This window comes from Girardinichthys multiradiatus, chromosome 8 (genome assembly GCF_021462225.1).
Source record: "Girardinichthys multiradiatus isolate DD_20200921_A chromosome 8, DD_fGirMul_XY1, whole genome shotgun sequence".
Classification (NCBI taxonomy): domain Eukaryota; kingdom Metazoa; phylum Chordata; class Actinopteri; order Cyprinodontiformes; family Goodeidae; genus Girardinichthys; species Girardinichthys multiradiatus.
In genome coordinates this window covers 4,587,501-4,604,668 of record NC_061801.1, presented here as the reverse complement: position 1 = coordinate 4,604,668, position 17,168 = coordinate 4,587,501, and the positions used below count along the sequence as shown (strand labels likewise).

General features: G+C 41.7%; 1 protein-coding gene across 1 annotated transcript in view; it reads right to left on the bottom strand.

Annotated features, from left to right (window-relative positions):
• Positions 1–6,722: 6,722 nt before the first annotated feature.
• The window catches only part of lmnb1 (lamin B1), a 33,781-nt gene continuing 23,335 nt past the window's right edge, over positions 6,723–17,168 (bottom strand). The window contains exons 6-11 of the mRNA XM_047373252.1: positions 12,423–12,643; positions 12,117–12,345; positions 11,619–11,723; positions 11,275–11,394; positions 11,051–11,152; positions 6,723–7,894 (exon numbers count right to left, since the gene is read on the bottom strand). Of these exons, the coding sequence (XP_047229208.1) occupies positions 7,853–7,894; positions 11,051–11,152; positions 11,275–11,394; positions 11,619–11,723; positions 12,117–12,345; positions 12,423–12,643 (819 nt within the window). The 3' untranslated portion in view covers positions 6,723–7,852. The remainder of the gene's footprint in view (positions 7,895–11,050; positions 11,153–11,274; positions 11,395–11,618; positions 11,724–12,116; positions 12,346–12,422; positions 12,644–17,168) is intronic.

Sequence of the window (17,168 nt, the reverse complement as noted above, 5' to 3'; positions counted from 1 at the left end):
GAGTTGGCCTGCTGTGACGTCATGCAGGCGAAATGTCATGCAACAACAACTCTTGCAGGGGTTCTGCTGTGTTTCTTCGAATGCGTTGTTAATGAGCCACTCATGAACAGAACTCAACCTGTGAGGAGTTTACCTCAGCTGTGGCTCATCGAATGGCTGGTGTGTCCCTCGGGGACACTTAAGCCCTCATGCCACGTCAAGGCAGGTGTGAGGGTTTTTCAAACCAAGTTTTTTGTATTTTTGCTCTTTTTTCTGTTATGTATATTACATGAAAGACAAAATGTTTAAAAATCACTAAACAAAACGAAAGGCAAAATTACACAAAGTGGAACTTGAGATGCAAAAAAAAACAAAAAACAAAAAGCCCTCAAAATGGCTTTCTTTTAGGCTAGTCAAGCTCTTATCTTACTTGTTTTGCAGGCCCTGTAGGACCTTACCGGCAGTCCAGCTGTCCTGCAACAGTTTACATACTCTTTGTATGTCCCACCTGGCTTCACAGAACTGTCCGTGTTTCTGATGGCAATCTCCTTTGGTTCCCACTGCTTGCTGGTAGCAACAGGCATGAAGACGTTTGAACCATGGATCTCAGACTGTTCTTCATCATCCAGTAGGGGAGCTTCCTCCGGATCTCTCTCTGGATCTTCTTTTCGAAGGTCAAGTTTCGCTTCAACCCTGTGGTAGGCACCATCCTGTATGGAATAGTATAGTGCAACTTCCACAAGTTAAAGCCAAAGATTTAGGAAGCAGCGATGAGGAGAGGACCTGAAGTCCCTGTAGCTAAGCCTGAAAAACCCCCATGTCTATAATTAGGTGCTTGAGTTTGTCGAATGCAATAGAGTCGTTGTTCATCAACATGCCGACACAGCTAACAAACACAAGCACCAGGAACCTCTTCGCTTTCCCCATCCTCTCAGGGAGCCTGGGCAGAACAGTGACAAGCCATGGCATGCCGTAGTATCTGTACTGCTCCAGCGACCCTGCATTCTATCTGCATGCACAGATCCCCAACTAGAGACGTGGCCTGTGCCTCTACAGATGGCTCCTCCCCTTCTCAGTGGACCTTTATAAAGTGGGTGAAGTTCCATGTTGCCCTCTTGTGCCCTGACACCTCCCTGTACTTGAGATCAGGGAAGAACCTGATCTTGAGCTGCTTGAATCCAGCTTCAAGACAAGTGGCCACATCTTTACCCCCTTCCTCTACCAGTAGTCTGGCCCTGGCAAAGGTAAAAGGCTTGGGGAAAGACTGTTGTTTCGCCAGGTTCTCGACAAGTTGTCCCAGGGTGACATGACATTTGAGGATCTTAGGACATGTCTCTCCCTTAAGGTCAGCCAGTGGGGTACAGTTGTTCCTTTTGTAGAGGTCCTTCTCCAGAACCACGACCAGTTCTGCACCCACAATTGCAGGTTCAGCTTCCAGGCAGGATGTCAGAGAAAAAACCCTGGCAATCCTGTCCTCCTGCAAGGAGTCCCTTGTGCAGTGCCGGAGAGGGGATGGACCTTCCTCCACAGCTGCGGCGTTGTGTGGCCCCAATGCCATGAATCCTCTGTTATGAGCCAAACTGAACTCATGAACAGTACTGGTCCCCAGGGCTGTTGAGTATGGGGCATCGATCATGGACAGGGGATGCCATACAGCACCTCCTCCAAAGCCAGCTCGAGTTGGAAGGTTTTCCAGGTCGGGTGGAATCCTCCCTTCCCTTGGTAGGCTCCTCCAAGCCACCCAAACTCACTGGTCATGTGAGTCAGGCATTGACCCAAGATGTCATGGAGTCCAATTGTGCCTGGGTGCCAAGTGAAAGGCACAACCATTGGATGTCGGCACAGCAATCATGTCATAGAAAATAGCCAGGTGAAGCCTGTCGTTGCGGGTCAGCTCAGGCCCTAGTACAAAGACCCCTTCAATCCGTAGACTGAACTTGGAATTGGCTTTTCTTGCTAGGGCGTCCATGCGGGCCACGTAGTCCTGTGTCCTGGTTCTCATAGCCCCGTGATATTGTGGGTGGGACAGACCAACTGTCTGAAGGTGCCAAGGTAGTGGATGTGGGGGCTGTCGACATACATTTGCAGGAAATTCAAGTTGGGCGCTTTTATTATGTTTCTGACATCCTGTAAAATGTCGATGTCCATTCTGCCAAGGGTGGTCTGCATATTCCCGGTTTCATGCATGCCCATGCAAGTGTATAGCTAGCATCTTGACCAGACCACTTGCTCCATCCCAGCCCTTGACCAAAACATGGTCGTGTGAGGATCCTTCGAGATGAGGGTGCACCCTACGTAGATGTTGATGCTAGTGATGTCATAACTGTTGGCAATCAAAGAGACCAAAAGGTGTTCCTTTGATTTTTGGCCACATCTGTAGATGAACGGCACTGAGATAATTTTTTTACCCTCTCCAATCGGCTTTTAATTTTGATATCGCCCTGTCCAGGTCTGACAAAATGAAATTTTTGTCCTGAGACAGGACATGGACCCTTTATTGGTATTGGTATTCTTCAGCGTTGGCAGAAATGTTTTAGCGCTCCATTTATCATCTAGAGAGAGATGAACTTTCAGCACTTTTTGAGCACCTCGACGCCATCGGCAGACATTGTCCTCAGTTCAAAGTGCTTCTTGGCCACATGCCAGGCTGTTTTGAGGGTGTGCATGGCAGCAAGGTTTGAGTTCAGCATTGAAAAGCCAAGATTTGTCGCTTCACAGTGCTCGAGCTTGACAGCAACACCATCAAAATCAAAGGACGGCAAAACATGGTCAGATGGGTGAGGAAGATCAGTGGCATACAAGGGATAAGGATGTTTGGATTGTGTAGAAAATCCTCCAAATCCTTGGATGCATTCCACTCCTTCAAAAGGACATGAAAATTCTCTTTTCATGTTCACACATCCCTGTCTCTCTCTCTCTCCTTCTCACGCACCCTCAGCCCATCTGGCCACGAGCAGATGCCCAAATGGCTGCAGGAATCTAGCCCAGAGGAGGGCACAGGAATGGGTGTTTTTTTTGAGCAGTTTCCTGTCACCCGGGACGGTCAGGCACCCTCCAAGAGACAGGGGCAATTTCCTTTTCCATTGATGTAGGATGGCTAAAGCTAAAGGGGTTCTGAAAAAGACAAATCATGCAAAGGATTTAGACCAAACCAAACCAATAATGACAATGGAAGACAACAGACATATTAAAACAAAAACAACCTAAATAAAGCCATGCCAGAAGAGTCTCCCAACAGACTTTGAAACGGGGCACATATGTATAAAATAGATACATTAGATATGTTTTGGTCATTTATTTAGGTCATGATATACATTCATGACCTACATACATTCATAATGGTCCAAAAACAATTGAGCCAGCATTTATACTTTGAAATACATAAAAAAGCGAAAAAACAGAGTAAAAACTGCTCTTAAGGTTTTTAAGACCTTGGCCTTTGGAAGAATTACACAATCCCCAAAATTTTAATAATCACAGAACAGTGCAGTGGGAAGCTTTGAGTGTTGCAGGCTGTGAATCAGGTACTTGCAGCTTTCTCAGAACACAAGCACTCTGCTTCAACCGCTAGGGCAAATCAAAGCTGCAAAACAGACTAAGCAATGCTCTGAAGGTTGGAAGGGTGTTAGTGTACTGCTAAAAGTAAATTCATAACAAGCTTTATTGGTCACATTGCACTGATATTTGACCCCATCCCTTAAAGAGCGGTGGGCAGCTTGGAGCATTGCAGGCTGAGGGGTTTGAACAAGGGACTTGTAGCCTTCTCAGAATGCAGGCGCTCTGCTCCAACCATTAGGCCACCACTCCCACAGACACTGGAGTAGACATAACTGAGTAAATGTATCTCTCTCCCTCTCTAAACAAACAAACAAAAAAGTATATATACATATTTATATATATTTATTTATTTTTTATGTATTGACATTTCTGTATGTCATGATATAGGTCTTAAATGTCATAAATAATGCTCCTAAAAAGTCTTAATTTTGAGCCAGTGACATCTGCAGACACCCTGAAGAAGGAGCAGTAGTAGCAGTGGTACAATTCAATTCAGTTTATTTATATAGCGCCAATTCACAACACGTGTTGTCTCAAGGCACTTCACAACACTCAGGTACATGCATTCCAATTAATACTAACAATTGAACAGTGCAGTCGGAGTTAGCTTTTTATTCAAATTGGATAAAAAGTTTTTCTATCTAAGGAAACCCAGCAGATTGCATCCAGTCAGTGACTTGCAGTGTTCCCTCCTCCCGGATGAGCATGTAGAGACAGTGGACAGTCACTGGCGTTGACTTTGCAGCAATCCCTCATACTGAGCATGCATGTAGCAACAGCGGAGAAGAAAAACTTCCTTTTAACAGGAAGAAACCTCCAGCAGAACCAGGCTCAGTATGAGTGGCCATCTGCCACGACCGACTGTGGGTTTGAGAGAACAGAGCACAGACACAAAAAGAACACAGAAGCACTGATCCAGGAGTACTTTCTATGGGAAGGAAAAGTAAATGTTAATGGATGTAGCTCCTTTAGTCGATTCACCTAGAAAGAACAGATCAACTCTGAGCCAGTTTTCAAGGTTACAAGGTACAGCATTTATACTTTGAAATATATTGAAAAGCGAAAAGCAGAGTCCCTGCTGTGCAACATCACAGGTGCTGATTCTGAGCCAGAACTGACCAGATCTGAACTTAAGAGTGAATCCTTGCTGTACATCATCACATGTGCTGAATAGTAGTCAGATCCGACAAGATCTCAACCTAAGAACAATCCCTGCTGTGCATCATCACCAGTGCTGATTCTGAGCTGGAACGGACCAAATCTCAACTTAAAAGGGGTGTATCCCTGCTGTGCATCATCACAAGCGCTGATTCTGAGCCAGAATGGACCAGATCTCAACTTAAGAGGGGTATATCCCTGCTGTGCATCATCACATGTGCTGATTCATAGTCAGATCCGACAAGATCTCAATCTAAAAAGAACAAATCCCTGTTGTGCATCAGCACAGGTGCTGATTCATAGTCAGAACTGACCAGATCTCAACTTAAGAGTGAATCCCTGCTGTGCATTAGCACAGTTGTTGCTTCGACTGATCCTATAGGGCCCACCGCCTGCACCATGCGTTGCATCCAGACGGGGTCTCAACCGCTGTGTCCGGGGTGCCCAAAACCCCCCCGACACCAACTTCAAGCCCAAAGCTCTCATGCCTGCCCACTTATTCCTGTGTTGACTGATCCTTTGCTGGTGTTTATCCCTTAACCTCACCTTAACCATAACCCTAACCCCTAACTCTGGAACCCTAAATCCTAAACCCTAAACACTAACCCCTAAACCTTAAACCCACCCTAACCCTATGACAGATGGATATACTTCTTACACTTAGACCCACCCACACTTAGACATGCCCAATCACGCCCAGGCATGCCCTCTAAGACCCAGACACACCCACAGGGTCATTTCAGCCACTTTTGGACACTCTAGGCACTAAGTGAACTTGTGAACCGAATGTTCTATCGACATGGGGTCTTCAGTCCCCCAAAACCCCCCATAGAGGGATGGAATATGGTGTCTATCACCTTTACTTTTTAAGTTATTCCCATTTAATCCGATTCTTGGGTGGTGTTTATGCCTTAACCCTAACCCTGACACTTAGACCCACCCACTTGCACTTAGAGATATACCGCAAAGACTTAGGGACACCCACCCATCAAGGAAGACAGCCAGACACACCAAACTCACAGCATATGATTATCACGCCACATATGAGGTGTCTATGAACTCAGGGGGAGCCGCTGAGCACGGGGAACCAACTCCCAGCTCGATAGTATGTTCCTTTCCAGACTTACACTCAGGCCAAAAATGAATGAGAGTCAATGGCAGCTATATGAAGGAAGTGAGCTAGAGCCACCAAACTTACTTGGGGGGGTATACACACGAAGTTCGGTCAAAATGCCCTTTATAGTTTTTGAGTTATTTCAAGTGCCTGCAATTTTTGAATGAATGGGAGTCTATGGCAGCTATGTCCAGGTAGTAAGCCATACCAACCAAATTTGGGGAGAAGGTAGGGCATCTCCCAGACTCTCTGTGCCAAGTTTCACCTCTCTACTACCTATAGTTTTTGAGTTATTTTGAGTGCCTGAATGCCCAAACGGGTTTTCATCCCATATCCTAACCCTAATCCCTTCTTATCATTTAACCTACAACTTCCTGCATTGGGGGTGTGGGCGCGGATGTAGGGACATGGGTGGAGTGGTTGTGGCGGCTGTGGTTCCCAGGCGGTTTGCTTGGCTTTGCAGCGGGTGGAGGCCTCTCCTGGCTTCATCCGGTTCCTGGGATTACTTGCGCGATCTTTGCCTGGTTCCTGGGTCTTCGCTCGCCCCCTGATGTATACCACATAGGATTGTTTTAGTGTGTACCTACCACCTGGTTCAAACATAAGGAGATGAGCTCTTGCGTGACATGCGTCGGCCCGTGCCTTGCCTTTGACTCCCTACACCAAACATTTTCGGTCATCAGACTGAATTAGGGGGATGTCATCGTGACACTAAACCCACCCTAACCATTTTACTTAGTATCCCTACACATAGCCTATTCTAAATTGGCCAAAAAAACTATTGTAAATGTAGTAAAAAAAGAAAACATCCAAAAAATGTCATACAATCTACATGGGAGCCAGGGATCACACTATTTTCTATTTAAACACCAACTTTGACAGCCTGCTTTAAAATAAACAAAATGCTGAGCAATTTTTTTTTTTACTTTTATTTAATGATTTAATTGACAATAGAAAAAAGTCAGAAGCATGCTGTCAGTCATTATACACTGGATGTTAAAACTATTATCACTATGGAGCTAAAATAAAAATTCAGTGGGTTACTAAAAGTAAAGACTAGAACTTTACGTTAATTTGTAAGCCCACAAGAACAAATGGTAGCTGCTACCCACTGATGCTAAACAAATAAATGGATGGAAAATGAAGCAGAATGCTTTTATTCAGTTTTGAGCAATAGCACTGTGTTGTCTAAGGGATCTTGTCATTTTTTACACAGCAAAATTTTCATAATTGATAAAAGTAAAGCAAATATAGACATTTTAATTTAACTATGATTACAGACTGCTATAGCATGCATCATAATACAAACAACAGTACTTTAAATTCTTCAAATATCAAACGTTAATACAATCAACACTGCAGATGTTGCTGTGCAAGCAAAGCCAAACTTAGTGCTGCATTAAGGAGTGTGTGAATAGTAACAAAAAAGAAATCTGCACATGCCATTTTTGTAGTGTCTTGGTCAGATGTTTTATAACAAGCTATCACAGAAATCTGGAGTCACAATAAACTTCAACCTTTCACCTTCAGATTACTGAGCTCAGTTCCCTCAAAACACAAAGTACCTGGGTTCTGAACTTCAGCTTTCTGCTGAAACAAAGCTATGACTATCACAGGACTAATAACAAGCTTGGATTTTTGCTATGTAATGTAGTCATACAAGTAGGACCTTTGAAAATACAAACAAATAACACTAATTCTAAGGTTTACTATCCAGTCACAACTTGTTGTTTTCCATTTTTAAAGCCATACAATGACAGAAGAGTATCTTAAAATGATAGAAAAAAATGTTAAAAGACATTCTTATGATCCTGACATCTCAAGTTAAGCTACTTGAGTCTCAAGACACATTCTGAACTACCGTTTACTACATTGTTTTGGCTATTAAACAAAAACATTTACAAAAAACCCATTCTCATAGCAAAAACCAAACAAGGATATTCAATTTGCAGAAATGCACTACAAAATATAGAAAAATAGTACTTTCAAAATTGGCAGCGGAGTAGCTGGGCTCAGAGGTGATGACTTGTCAACGAAGTGGAATCACATAATGGAGCAGCCTCTTTTGGCAGCGTGAGCATCTTCCTGCAGAGTCACAGACAAACATTCAAGATACAGGTAAAAAAAAACTTTTCCAGATACACAATTAGGTTTAAGTTCTTTGCAGACTGACAAAAAACCTACAGCCAGTGAGGGACATGTGTCAGCACCACCTCAACCTGGACTGCTCCGATTTGGCTCACACATTTTAATGACTTGGAACCCGATTGATTTGTTAGTGATGCCTCCCTAAAGGACAATCACCTGTTGAGTCATGACTGAGCTGCAGTTGCTTTATTAATGCAAGGAATGTAAGTACTGTATATAAGTATTTGTTTTGTAATAAAAATATTGCTACAGCGATTTTGAAATAAAGGTCATACAAAGATAAATATTTGCCATTTTAAAAGAAGTCTTTTACAGGCAATATATTGTTGGACACCCATGATATGATGTCAAGTGTAAACACATGATGCTCAGCTTCCTGTCCTTCAAACAGCTACAGGTAGACCCTAAAGGACAGAAAAAGCCCAACTACCCTGCTGTAACATTATTTCCTACTTTGCCATGTAAGCTGGCATCTTGAAAAACATGAGAGAATGAAGGAGAGTTTGTTGAACACAAAGTTTGGTCATGTCTTTAAAATGTGTGGGTCGGTTTTGATGAGTCCCATTGTGAAAGGTTCATGTATACTGCAGATGAATGTGGTGCACTATGTCTTGCTGGGTTATGACTTATGTTACTATCCCAGAACATCACCATCCCTTTCTTGTTATTTGTATGTGTCGGCCAGATTACTGGGAAAGACTTGAGAATTTTCTTTAATGACATAACTTAAAGTACAAACATGTTTGGAAAATATTCTCCTTTGCTCTATTGACGGATGTACTGGAAATTTGATAGAACTCCCATCTTAGTTAATTTCTGTTTTAAAAAATTCTCTTTACTCCACCTTCAGCTAAACAGCTGATTATATGTGTGATCAGCTGATTTATAATGTTTTTAAATACAGTGCCCGCCTACACGTAATTCAGAAAACTGATGTGTCCTTTTTCTTTCAGGCAAGGTTTATGATTAAATAGTAAAATTTTATTTGGGTTTGACCCACTCCAGCCATTGTGGTTCTTAATATTATTGTAGTTGCTCTTGAGTTTTATTAACCTTTCCCTGCACTAACTCGGCTAAAACCTTCTAGTTTCTTCTGGTCTCATGGCCAATCAGCGAACAGCAGTCTGTTCACGTCACATGTAGTTCCTGCTACTGATGAGTCTATTGCTCAAAATGTTTCCTTGGTCGAACGTGTTGGACCACTTGTTGCTGAATATTGGACTACTTGCACAGACACCAGGCCTCTTGATGCTTTCGGCCATTTTGTATCCAGGACAGTCCGCTCCTCCATATCCCGTCAAGCATCACGACCGATATGACGGGGCGTCCCAAGTCTGACGTCACAAGACGCTATATAGGAAGGCGGACATTTTCGAAAACTCGCTTTCAGCTGGAAATCTTGACACGGTTACCACGCAACTGGAGCATCCTCTGGAGAAGAAGATATCCCACGTGGAGTCTTCATTTATTTCTCTCTCTCTCGTTGGCCAACGAACAATTCATAACTGAGGTTTCTGGAATGAGAAGGCCAGGAATTTCACTTTGCCGATCGAAGACGTGAGCTTAACACGTAATTAAGAACACGGAGTTTCAAGGAGTCAAACCGCCACCGTGTTTCATCTCAAGTCGACTTTTGATGGTCAGATAATATTCCTCTTTTCCGCCAAAGAAGCCGGAGGACGACGTCTGACCGTTTTCCCTGAACTGTGGACGCGCAGTTAACCAACTCCCCCTTGTTCGCTCGACCCCGCTCAGAGGAGAGCCGACAACGAGTAAAACTATCTTTATTTTTATTTCTTTATTAGAAAGCTTGGGCAGGGTCAGAGGTTGTAGAGCGATCAGAATCGCTAGTTAGGATCTCATGTGCTCTGAATGATATGTGCATGTAACTTTGTTATTGAAACTTTGATGTGTTGATGTCTGGAGCTGCTGTGTTCCTAGCTTTGTGCGTGTTTCACCATCTGAGAGTCAACGCAACCCAAGACTGGACTGTTAAAATAACCTCGTGGTGAATTTTACCATTTTCCTTTGTCTTCAACCTCACTGTGCTAGCTTGCCGCCAAAAGTTATAATCCTTTGTGCTCAGGAGTTGGGGGGAAGTTTTATGATTGGATATCACTGAGTACCGTCGGAGCTGCGCTCCAACCCCCCCACTCGCCACCACACCCCTTTTCATATTCTCATTCTTTCTTCTGTTTTTGCCATAAACTGCTGGTTGATTCAATGCATACCCACTGCCGTTTGTTGAATTTTGCTTAGTTAGATGTGTTACCCCTGTGTTTGTAGAACTTTGCATGTTAAGTAGGTGAAGATTAATACATATTCACATAGATAAAGAGAGAGCGTTTTGTGTTCATTGTGTGCAAAAAGTGATTTGTCAGTCAAGATAAGGTAAAGTTCCACACGTTTCGGCAGAAACGGTCGATTAAACAGTGACATCTCCGGCAATAGTTATTAATTATTACAAAGTAGTTAACGGTTGTAATTGTCAAAGGCGTTGAGCCACAATTACAACACCAGAAACATCTCTGGTCTCGATTCATAAATGAGGATTTTGGTTAAGAAATTGATTTTTGTCAAATTATGATTTGTAATTATAATTATTGATCAAGATTAATCAATCAATAATCATAACCCCCAACAAACGTTATGGTGTTCAAAATTATAACCATTTCGTTTCACCAGATGGAGCTACATGCTGGCAGCAAGTGACAAGAAATATTAATTTAATGCCACAAGATGTCAGCAGAGCCCTACTACCAGCTGAAACTATTTCAGCGATATATGGCTGTATTGTTTTTGATGTTATGTCCTAATCATCCTACAGCAAATATGGTGTGGGAGCTGCTGGTTGTTATGCTGTTATGCTGAAGAGTTGTAGGTGCCTCATCAGACAGCAATAAGACTAATAAACCCCAGAAGGTTACTACTATCACTGCAAGTTCTCTACAGCTAATTCATCTTTAAACTTTCAATTCTACATCAGAAAATCTTGATATTTGCAAAACCATATTTCAATTCAAAGCAGTAAAAACAATAGGACCTAAATCAACTCTCCATAAAAATACCCAGTTTCAAAAACTAGAACTTGACCTGCTGTTGGAGGTCTTTTTCAATTGCCTCTACACCATAATCATCTTCATCTCCCTGCTCTTCTTCTGCCATCTTGTATTTGGTGGTTCTTTTTGCGACTTCCTGTCAAAAAAGAAAACGTCAAGTGGCCATCAAAATAAAATCATGACATGTTTTTGTGAATATTGTGTAAAAAGGCTGGGCAGTGGCAATATATAAGTGGTGGTATGTCATGAAATGTTTACCTCTCCCTGTGGGTTCATCAGCACCACACTAACATCTTCTCCTGACCCCCAGGAGGACTGGTTCTTCCACACTAGGTCTGTGGGAGGTTTGGAGCTCACTCCAGCATCAGATGCCCAGATCTACATAGAATATAAAAAAATCAATGTAGTTTATCCACTCAATCCAAAAACATACAGAAAAGCAGAGCATTGGAAGCCTTGACCTTTCTGGGATTATAAAAGGTGCTTTAAAAAATGTAAGTTTTATCTTTTAAAGGTTTATTTAAACATATGTAATTTTGAACCAGTTTTTCAAACTCCCCCTCCAAAACAACAGTGAAAATAGATTAATTAATAGGTCTTACCGTGACTTTGTGGCCAGCCTTCAGCACATATTTGGGTGTGAACTTGTAAGTAGCTGTAACATTTCCAACATTCTTGACCATCTCGTAACCCACGAGGGCCTGGTCCTGATAAACAATTATCTACGCTTAGAAAACAATACTAATACGGAATATTTACAAGATTCTAAATCATCCTGTACTTGTTTAAAATACTGAAGCCTTAGGCCATTGATACAGAGATGAATGCAACAAGGACGTAAGATACCAAGATTCTCCTACCACGTCTTTGACCACTCCTTGATTAGTAATGACAGAAACACAGTAACAAAACATACAAGTATGCTCAGACGTTGCAACCAACAACAGTTTATTAAGAAGGCAAAAGTCTTCCGATGTAGATGCAGACCGTTTGCTGTTAAATGGAACAGTTACTGGACCAAGTTCTTACATCTTATGGTGTTCAGTGAAGGTGCACCTAAAAGCATCATTACAAGGCTTAAAAAGGTCAACGGAACTTGCCTCATTTCCACTGTTATGAAGACACACAAACTTTCCGTCAGTGTCAATCTCATCGATGCTAATGGGTCCTGTAGCAGAAGCAGAGTGAGCAATGGACACTGAGCTGCTGGCTTCCTGTTCCTCTACATCAACGCGCTTCCTCTTTCCCCGAGTGGTCCGCACACTGCGACTGCTTGATGATGCTCGTGACACTGTGACACGAGATGAAGGACTCGGAGACAGCTTGAGTCTGGGGGATAGAGAAACAGCAGTTGTAGAAAGGTGGCTGTGTGAGAACAATGCCACCGTGACTTTATGGTTTCCCACCTTTCTTCCTCTCCCTCTAGGAGTTTACGGTAGGCATTAATCTCCATGTCCAGGGCCAGTTTTACATCCAGCAGCTGTTCATACTCATTCAGCTGCTCCTGCATCTTGGCTTGGATTTCTGTCACTTCCCGGTCTTTGTCTGCCAGCAGCTTGCGGCTTCTGTCTTTCTCCTGAGCTAAAGCCGCCTCAAGTTCTGCTATGTGATCTCGCCAGCCACGCATCTGTGGGAGTTAATTACCATTATTAAACATGGGCAAACACTTTTTATTTCAGTACATGGTTCTCCGTTTTCATACACAGTATTGTAACACTTCCCTCACAGACAAAAAAAACAATGTGCTTAACTCATCCTCAGAAACATTTGTACTCTGAAGTTTAAGGAGTATTGTACAAATATTATTTGGTTCTGGTTCTCTTCATTGAAAACGTTTTGTGTGTACTTGCGAAACATGTTTTTCTGCTCAGGGTTGAATTGTTCTGAAACTATCTTGCTAAATTATCAACTAACCCTCAATAGGCCTGTCGCAATAAATCCCATGAATAAAATTTATTGCATGATAAAATTAAAATAAGCGCCATAATTTTGTTTTGGATACTTGTTTGCTTTCCTTGTGTCTCCCTCTCATTCTACTAAAGGGACTGGATGACAAAAGGTTTCACTCCGGTGCATTAGACTCAACTCAGGCCTCCTCTTCTCGTTTAGCATAGGGAGGAGTGGACTCTTGCGTCAGGTACGTGCCAGGCGCATGGTCTTATTATGTACCTCATAGTGTTGCCTGAGAGCCCCCTGAGAAGTAGCAAGCTGGAGAAATGCTAGTTGAGATTCGGAAAACAGATGGAAAACGTTTCAAAGCTGAACACAACAGCTGCAGTGTGGGAGCTGGTATGTTGCATTTGTTGTAAAACAGTAACAAGTAAACACATCAATCAGAGGTTGCTAGACTTTTCGTTGTCGGTCGTTTTGACTAACAGGTTAAAAAACAAAAATCCTTTAATTAAAATAATTAAAGTGACGGGTAATGAAATAAACATTGAATTGCATTCATTTAACTTCTGCATGTCCATGCGTTCTCGGACAAATCCGCTTCTAATATTGGCGTTTTTTTTTTAAAACATATGTTGCAGAACCTTTTTCCATCCTCCCTCCTCAGCCAGAAGAACTCCTACTCCCACTGCACTCTGTAGTACCGCATAACCTCCTTGCTGCTGCTTGCTCACTCCATAGTTGCCCAGAGCTGATTACTGTTTGTTTTTCATCTTCCACTGCATTTGTCCCTCTTTTATCAACACTATCGGCATTAGTAGGCTTTTTGAAGAAACTTCGGACACTCTGCTGCCGTGACATTTTTCTGAGTGACGCAAATGTGGTCTCGCATCATGTCAGAAAACAGCTAATTAATATGCTGCCAAGTGGTCAGAGGTGTGAATTGCAATCTGTCAAAATGACAGGTGGCCTTCAGATTTTGCAGTAACTGTTAAAAAAAAACAAAAAAAACGGACGGTCCAAAGCGATTAACATGACCCCTGCCGTCAACACAACAAACCTTCATCTGCACCTAAAACATAATCATCCAATGCAGTTACATAATCATCCAATGCAGTTTTACCAGCTGGGGGGTGGAGGAGAGAACTAGGGCTGTCTTTGTCTTCCACACAGTCCACAATCACTGGAGCGTTTAATCTGACAGACTAATGTAGCTACATATTTACATATGGTCTATTGGGGCATCTGGTCTTATTCAAATAGTGTTTTTGTTGTTACTGTGCATTTTTTTTTTATGAAACCAGCAGTTTTGCCTTTTTCCCTGTCTGAGCCCAACAATTAATACTTTTTGAAGGGCAGAAACTTCCTAATTCATTTTATTTATTGTTTTTTGGTTCTTTATTCATTATGAATATTTAGAAGTTGCAGTGTTAAATGTTCTTTAGAAATTAAAGTTTATTGAACTTAAGAAGGTGTAGCTACTTGGATTATTTTGTCATTATCATTATATCAGTTGAAAATGGTCTCCAAATGACATCGTTTATCGCAATAATCTGGTACAATTTATCGTTTACAAAATTTGCTACCCTGACAGGCCTAACCCCAAAATTCATTTTGAAATGTCAAATTTGAAAAGTAAAATGTTTTAACAGAAATGCTTTTCATTTTAAAGTCAAAGCGGCATTTTTTGACTCCTAAATGAAATTGCTAATAGATCTTTCAAACTGCGTTTTAATTTTCTTCTTCAAGAGTGGTTATTGTGTGACACAACTAAACAGAAAACTAAGAGGAAAATGCTTTTTCGTTTCCATGCCCGCAAAAAGTGTTCAATCAATCAATCAATATACATACATATATGTATATATATATATATACACATACATACATACATACATGTATATATTCAATTCAATTTCAATTCAGTTTATTTATATAGCGCCAATTCACAACACATGTTGTCTCAAGGCACTTCACAACAGTCAGGTACATACATTCCAATTAATCCTAACCATTGAACAGTGCAGTCAGATTCAGTTATTTATTCAAATTGAATAAAAAAATTTTATATCTGAGGAAACCCAGCAGATCGAGTCAGAGACTTGTAGCAGTCACTCCTCCTGGATGAACATGTTGAGACAGTGGACAGTCACTGGCGTTGACTTTGCAGCAATCCCTCATACTGAGCATGCATGTAGCGACAGAGGGGAGGAAAAACTCTCCTTTAACAGGAAGAAACCTCCACCAGAACCAGGCTCAGTATGAATGGCCATCTGCCACGACCGACTGGGGGTTTGAGAGAACAGAGCAGAGACACAAAAAGAACACAGAAGCACTGATCCAGGAGTACTTTCTATGGGAAGGAAAAATAAATGTTGATGGATGTAGCTCCTTTAGTCATTTCACCTAGAAAGAAAGAACAGATCAACTCTGAGCCAGAGTCTGAAAGAGAGCACATAGAGTTTGTTACAGTTAAGCTCAGTCAATCGCCATGTCTGGGAGAGAGAAAGGGTTAAACACTAAAAGACAGGGCTATGTGGATCATTGGTAGAGGGTGAGCATTAAGTTGTTGCCAGCAGAAGCTCGGACGATTCCCCTCTCCAGAAAGGTGTCACAGGTAGACACAGAGCCAGGCCAGGTGTAGTTTCTAGGAAGAGAATAGAGAGAACAAGGTTAATAGCTGAAATAACAGCAAATAATGCAAAACTGGAGAGTATTGTGAGAATGTAGTGAAGAGGGTGAAAGTGGTCGTTATGTCCTCCAGCAGCCTAAGTCTATAGCAGCATAACTACAGAGATAGTTTCAGTTCAGATTATTTAGTTAAACGGCGCTTATTTACAACAATGTCGTCTCAAGGCACCCCACAAAGGGTCCCACTGATGGTCATTGTTATACTAAAAACCACAAGGATTGGGATACCTCTCTCTGTCAGACTGATCACAACTATCGGAAAAGAGAAGGGGTCACACCGGTAGCAGAAATGGAGGGTGTGTTTGCACCTCAACCATAACTGAGCCAGTTTAGGCTAAACCTGACTCCCCCTTACTCCAACCAATAGGGAGGGAGGAAGGCTCCCTCCCTGATAAACTAAGCCACTCTAACTATAAGCTTTATCAAAAAGGAAAGTTTTAAGCCTAGCCTTAAAAGTAGACAGGGTCTGCCTCACAGACTATAGCTGGGAGCTGGTTCCACAGGAGAGGAGCCTGATAACTAAAGGATCTGCCTCCCATTCTACTTCTAGAGACTCTAGGAACCACCAGTAAACGTGCAGTCTGAGAATGAAGTGCTCTGTTAGGAACATATGGAACCATCAGATCTCTGATGTATGATGGAGCTAGATCATTAAGGGCTTTATATGTGAGGAGGAGAATTTTAAATTCTATTCTGGATTTAACAGGGAGCCAATGAATGGAAGCTAAAATAGGAGAAATATGATATCTCTTTTTAATTTTCATCAGAACTCTTGCTGCAGCATTTTGAATCAGCTGAAGGCTTTTAACTGCATTTTGTGGACATCCTGATAGTAACGAATTACGATAGTCCAGCCTTGAAGTAACAAATGCATGGACTAGTTTTTCAGCGTCACTCCTGGATAGGATATTTCTAATTTTGGCAATGTTCCAGAGGTGAAAGAAGGAAATCCTAGAAACCTGTTTAATATAGGATTTAAATTACATGTCCTGGTCAAAAATAACACCAAGGTTTTTTACTTTATTACTGGAGGTCAATTTAATGCCATCCAGGTTAAGTGATTGACTAAGCAGTTTCTTTTTTAAAGACTCCGGTCCAAAGACGACAACTTCTGTCTTGTCTGAATTTAGAAGCAAAAAATTTAAAGTCATCCAAGTTTTTATATCTTTGTAGTCTATCTAACTATCTATACACATACAGGTCCTTCTCAAAAAATTAGTATATTGTGATAAAGTTCATTATTTTCTATAATGTCATGATGAAAATTTAACATTCATATATTTTAGATTCATTGCACACTACCTGAAATATTTCAGGTCTTTTATTGTCTTAATACAGATGATTTTGGCATACAGCTCATGAAAACCCAAAATTCCTATCTCACAAAATTAGCATATTATTAAAAGGGTCTCTAAACGAGCTATGAACCTAATCATCTGAATCAACGAGTTAACTCTAAACACCTGCAAAAGATTCCTGAGGCCTTTAAAACTCCCAGCCTGGTTTATCACTCAAAACCCCAATCATGGGTAAGACTGCCGACCTGACTGCTGTCCAGAAGGCCACTATTGACA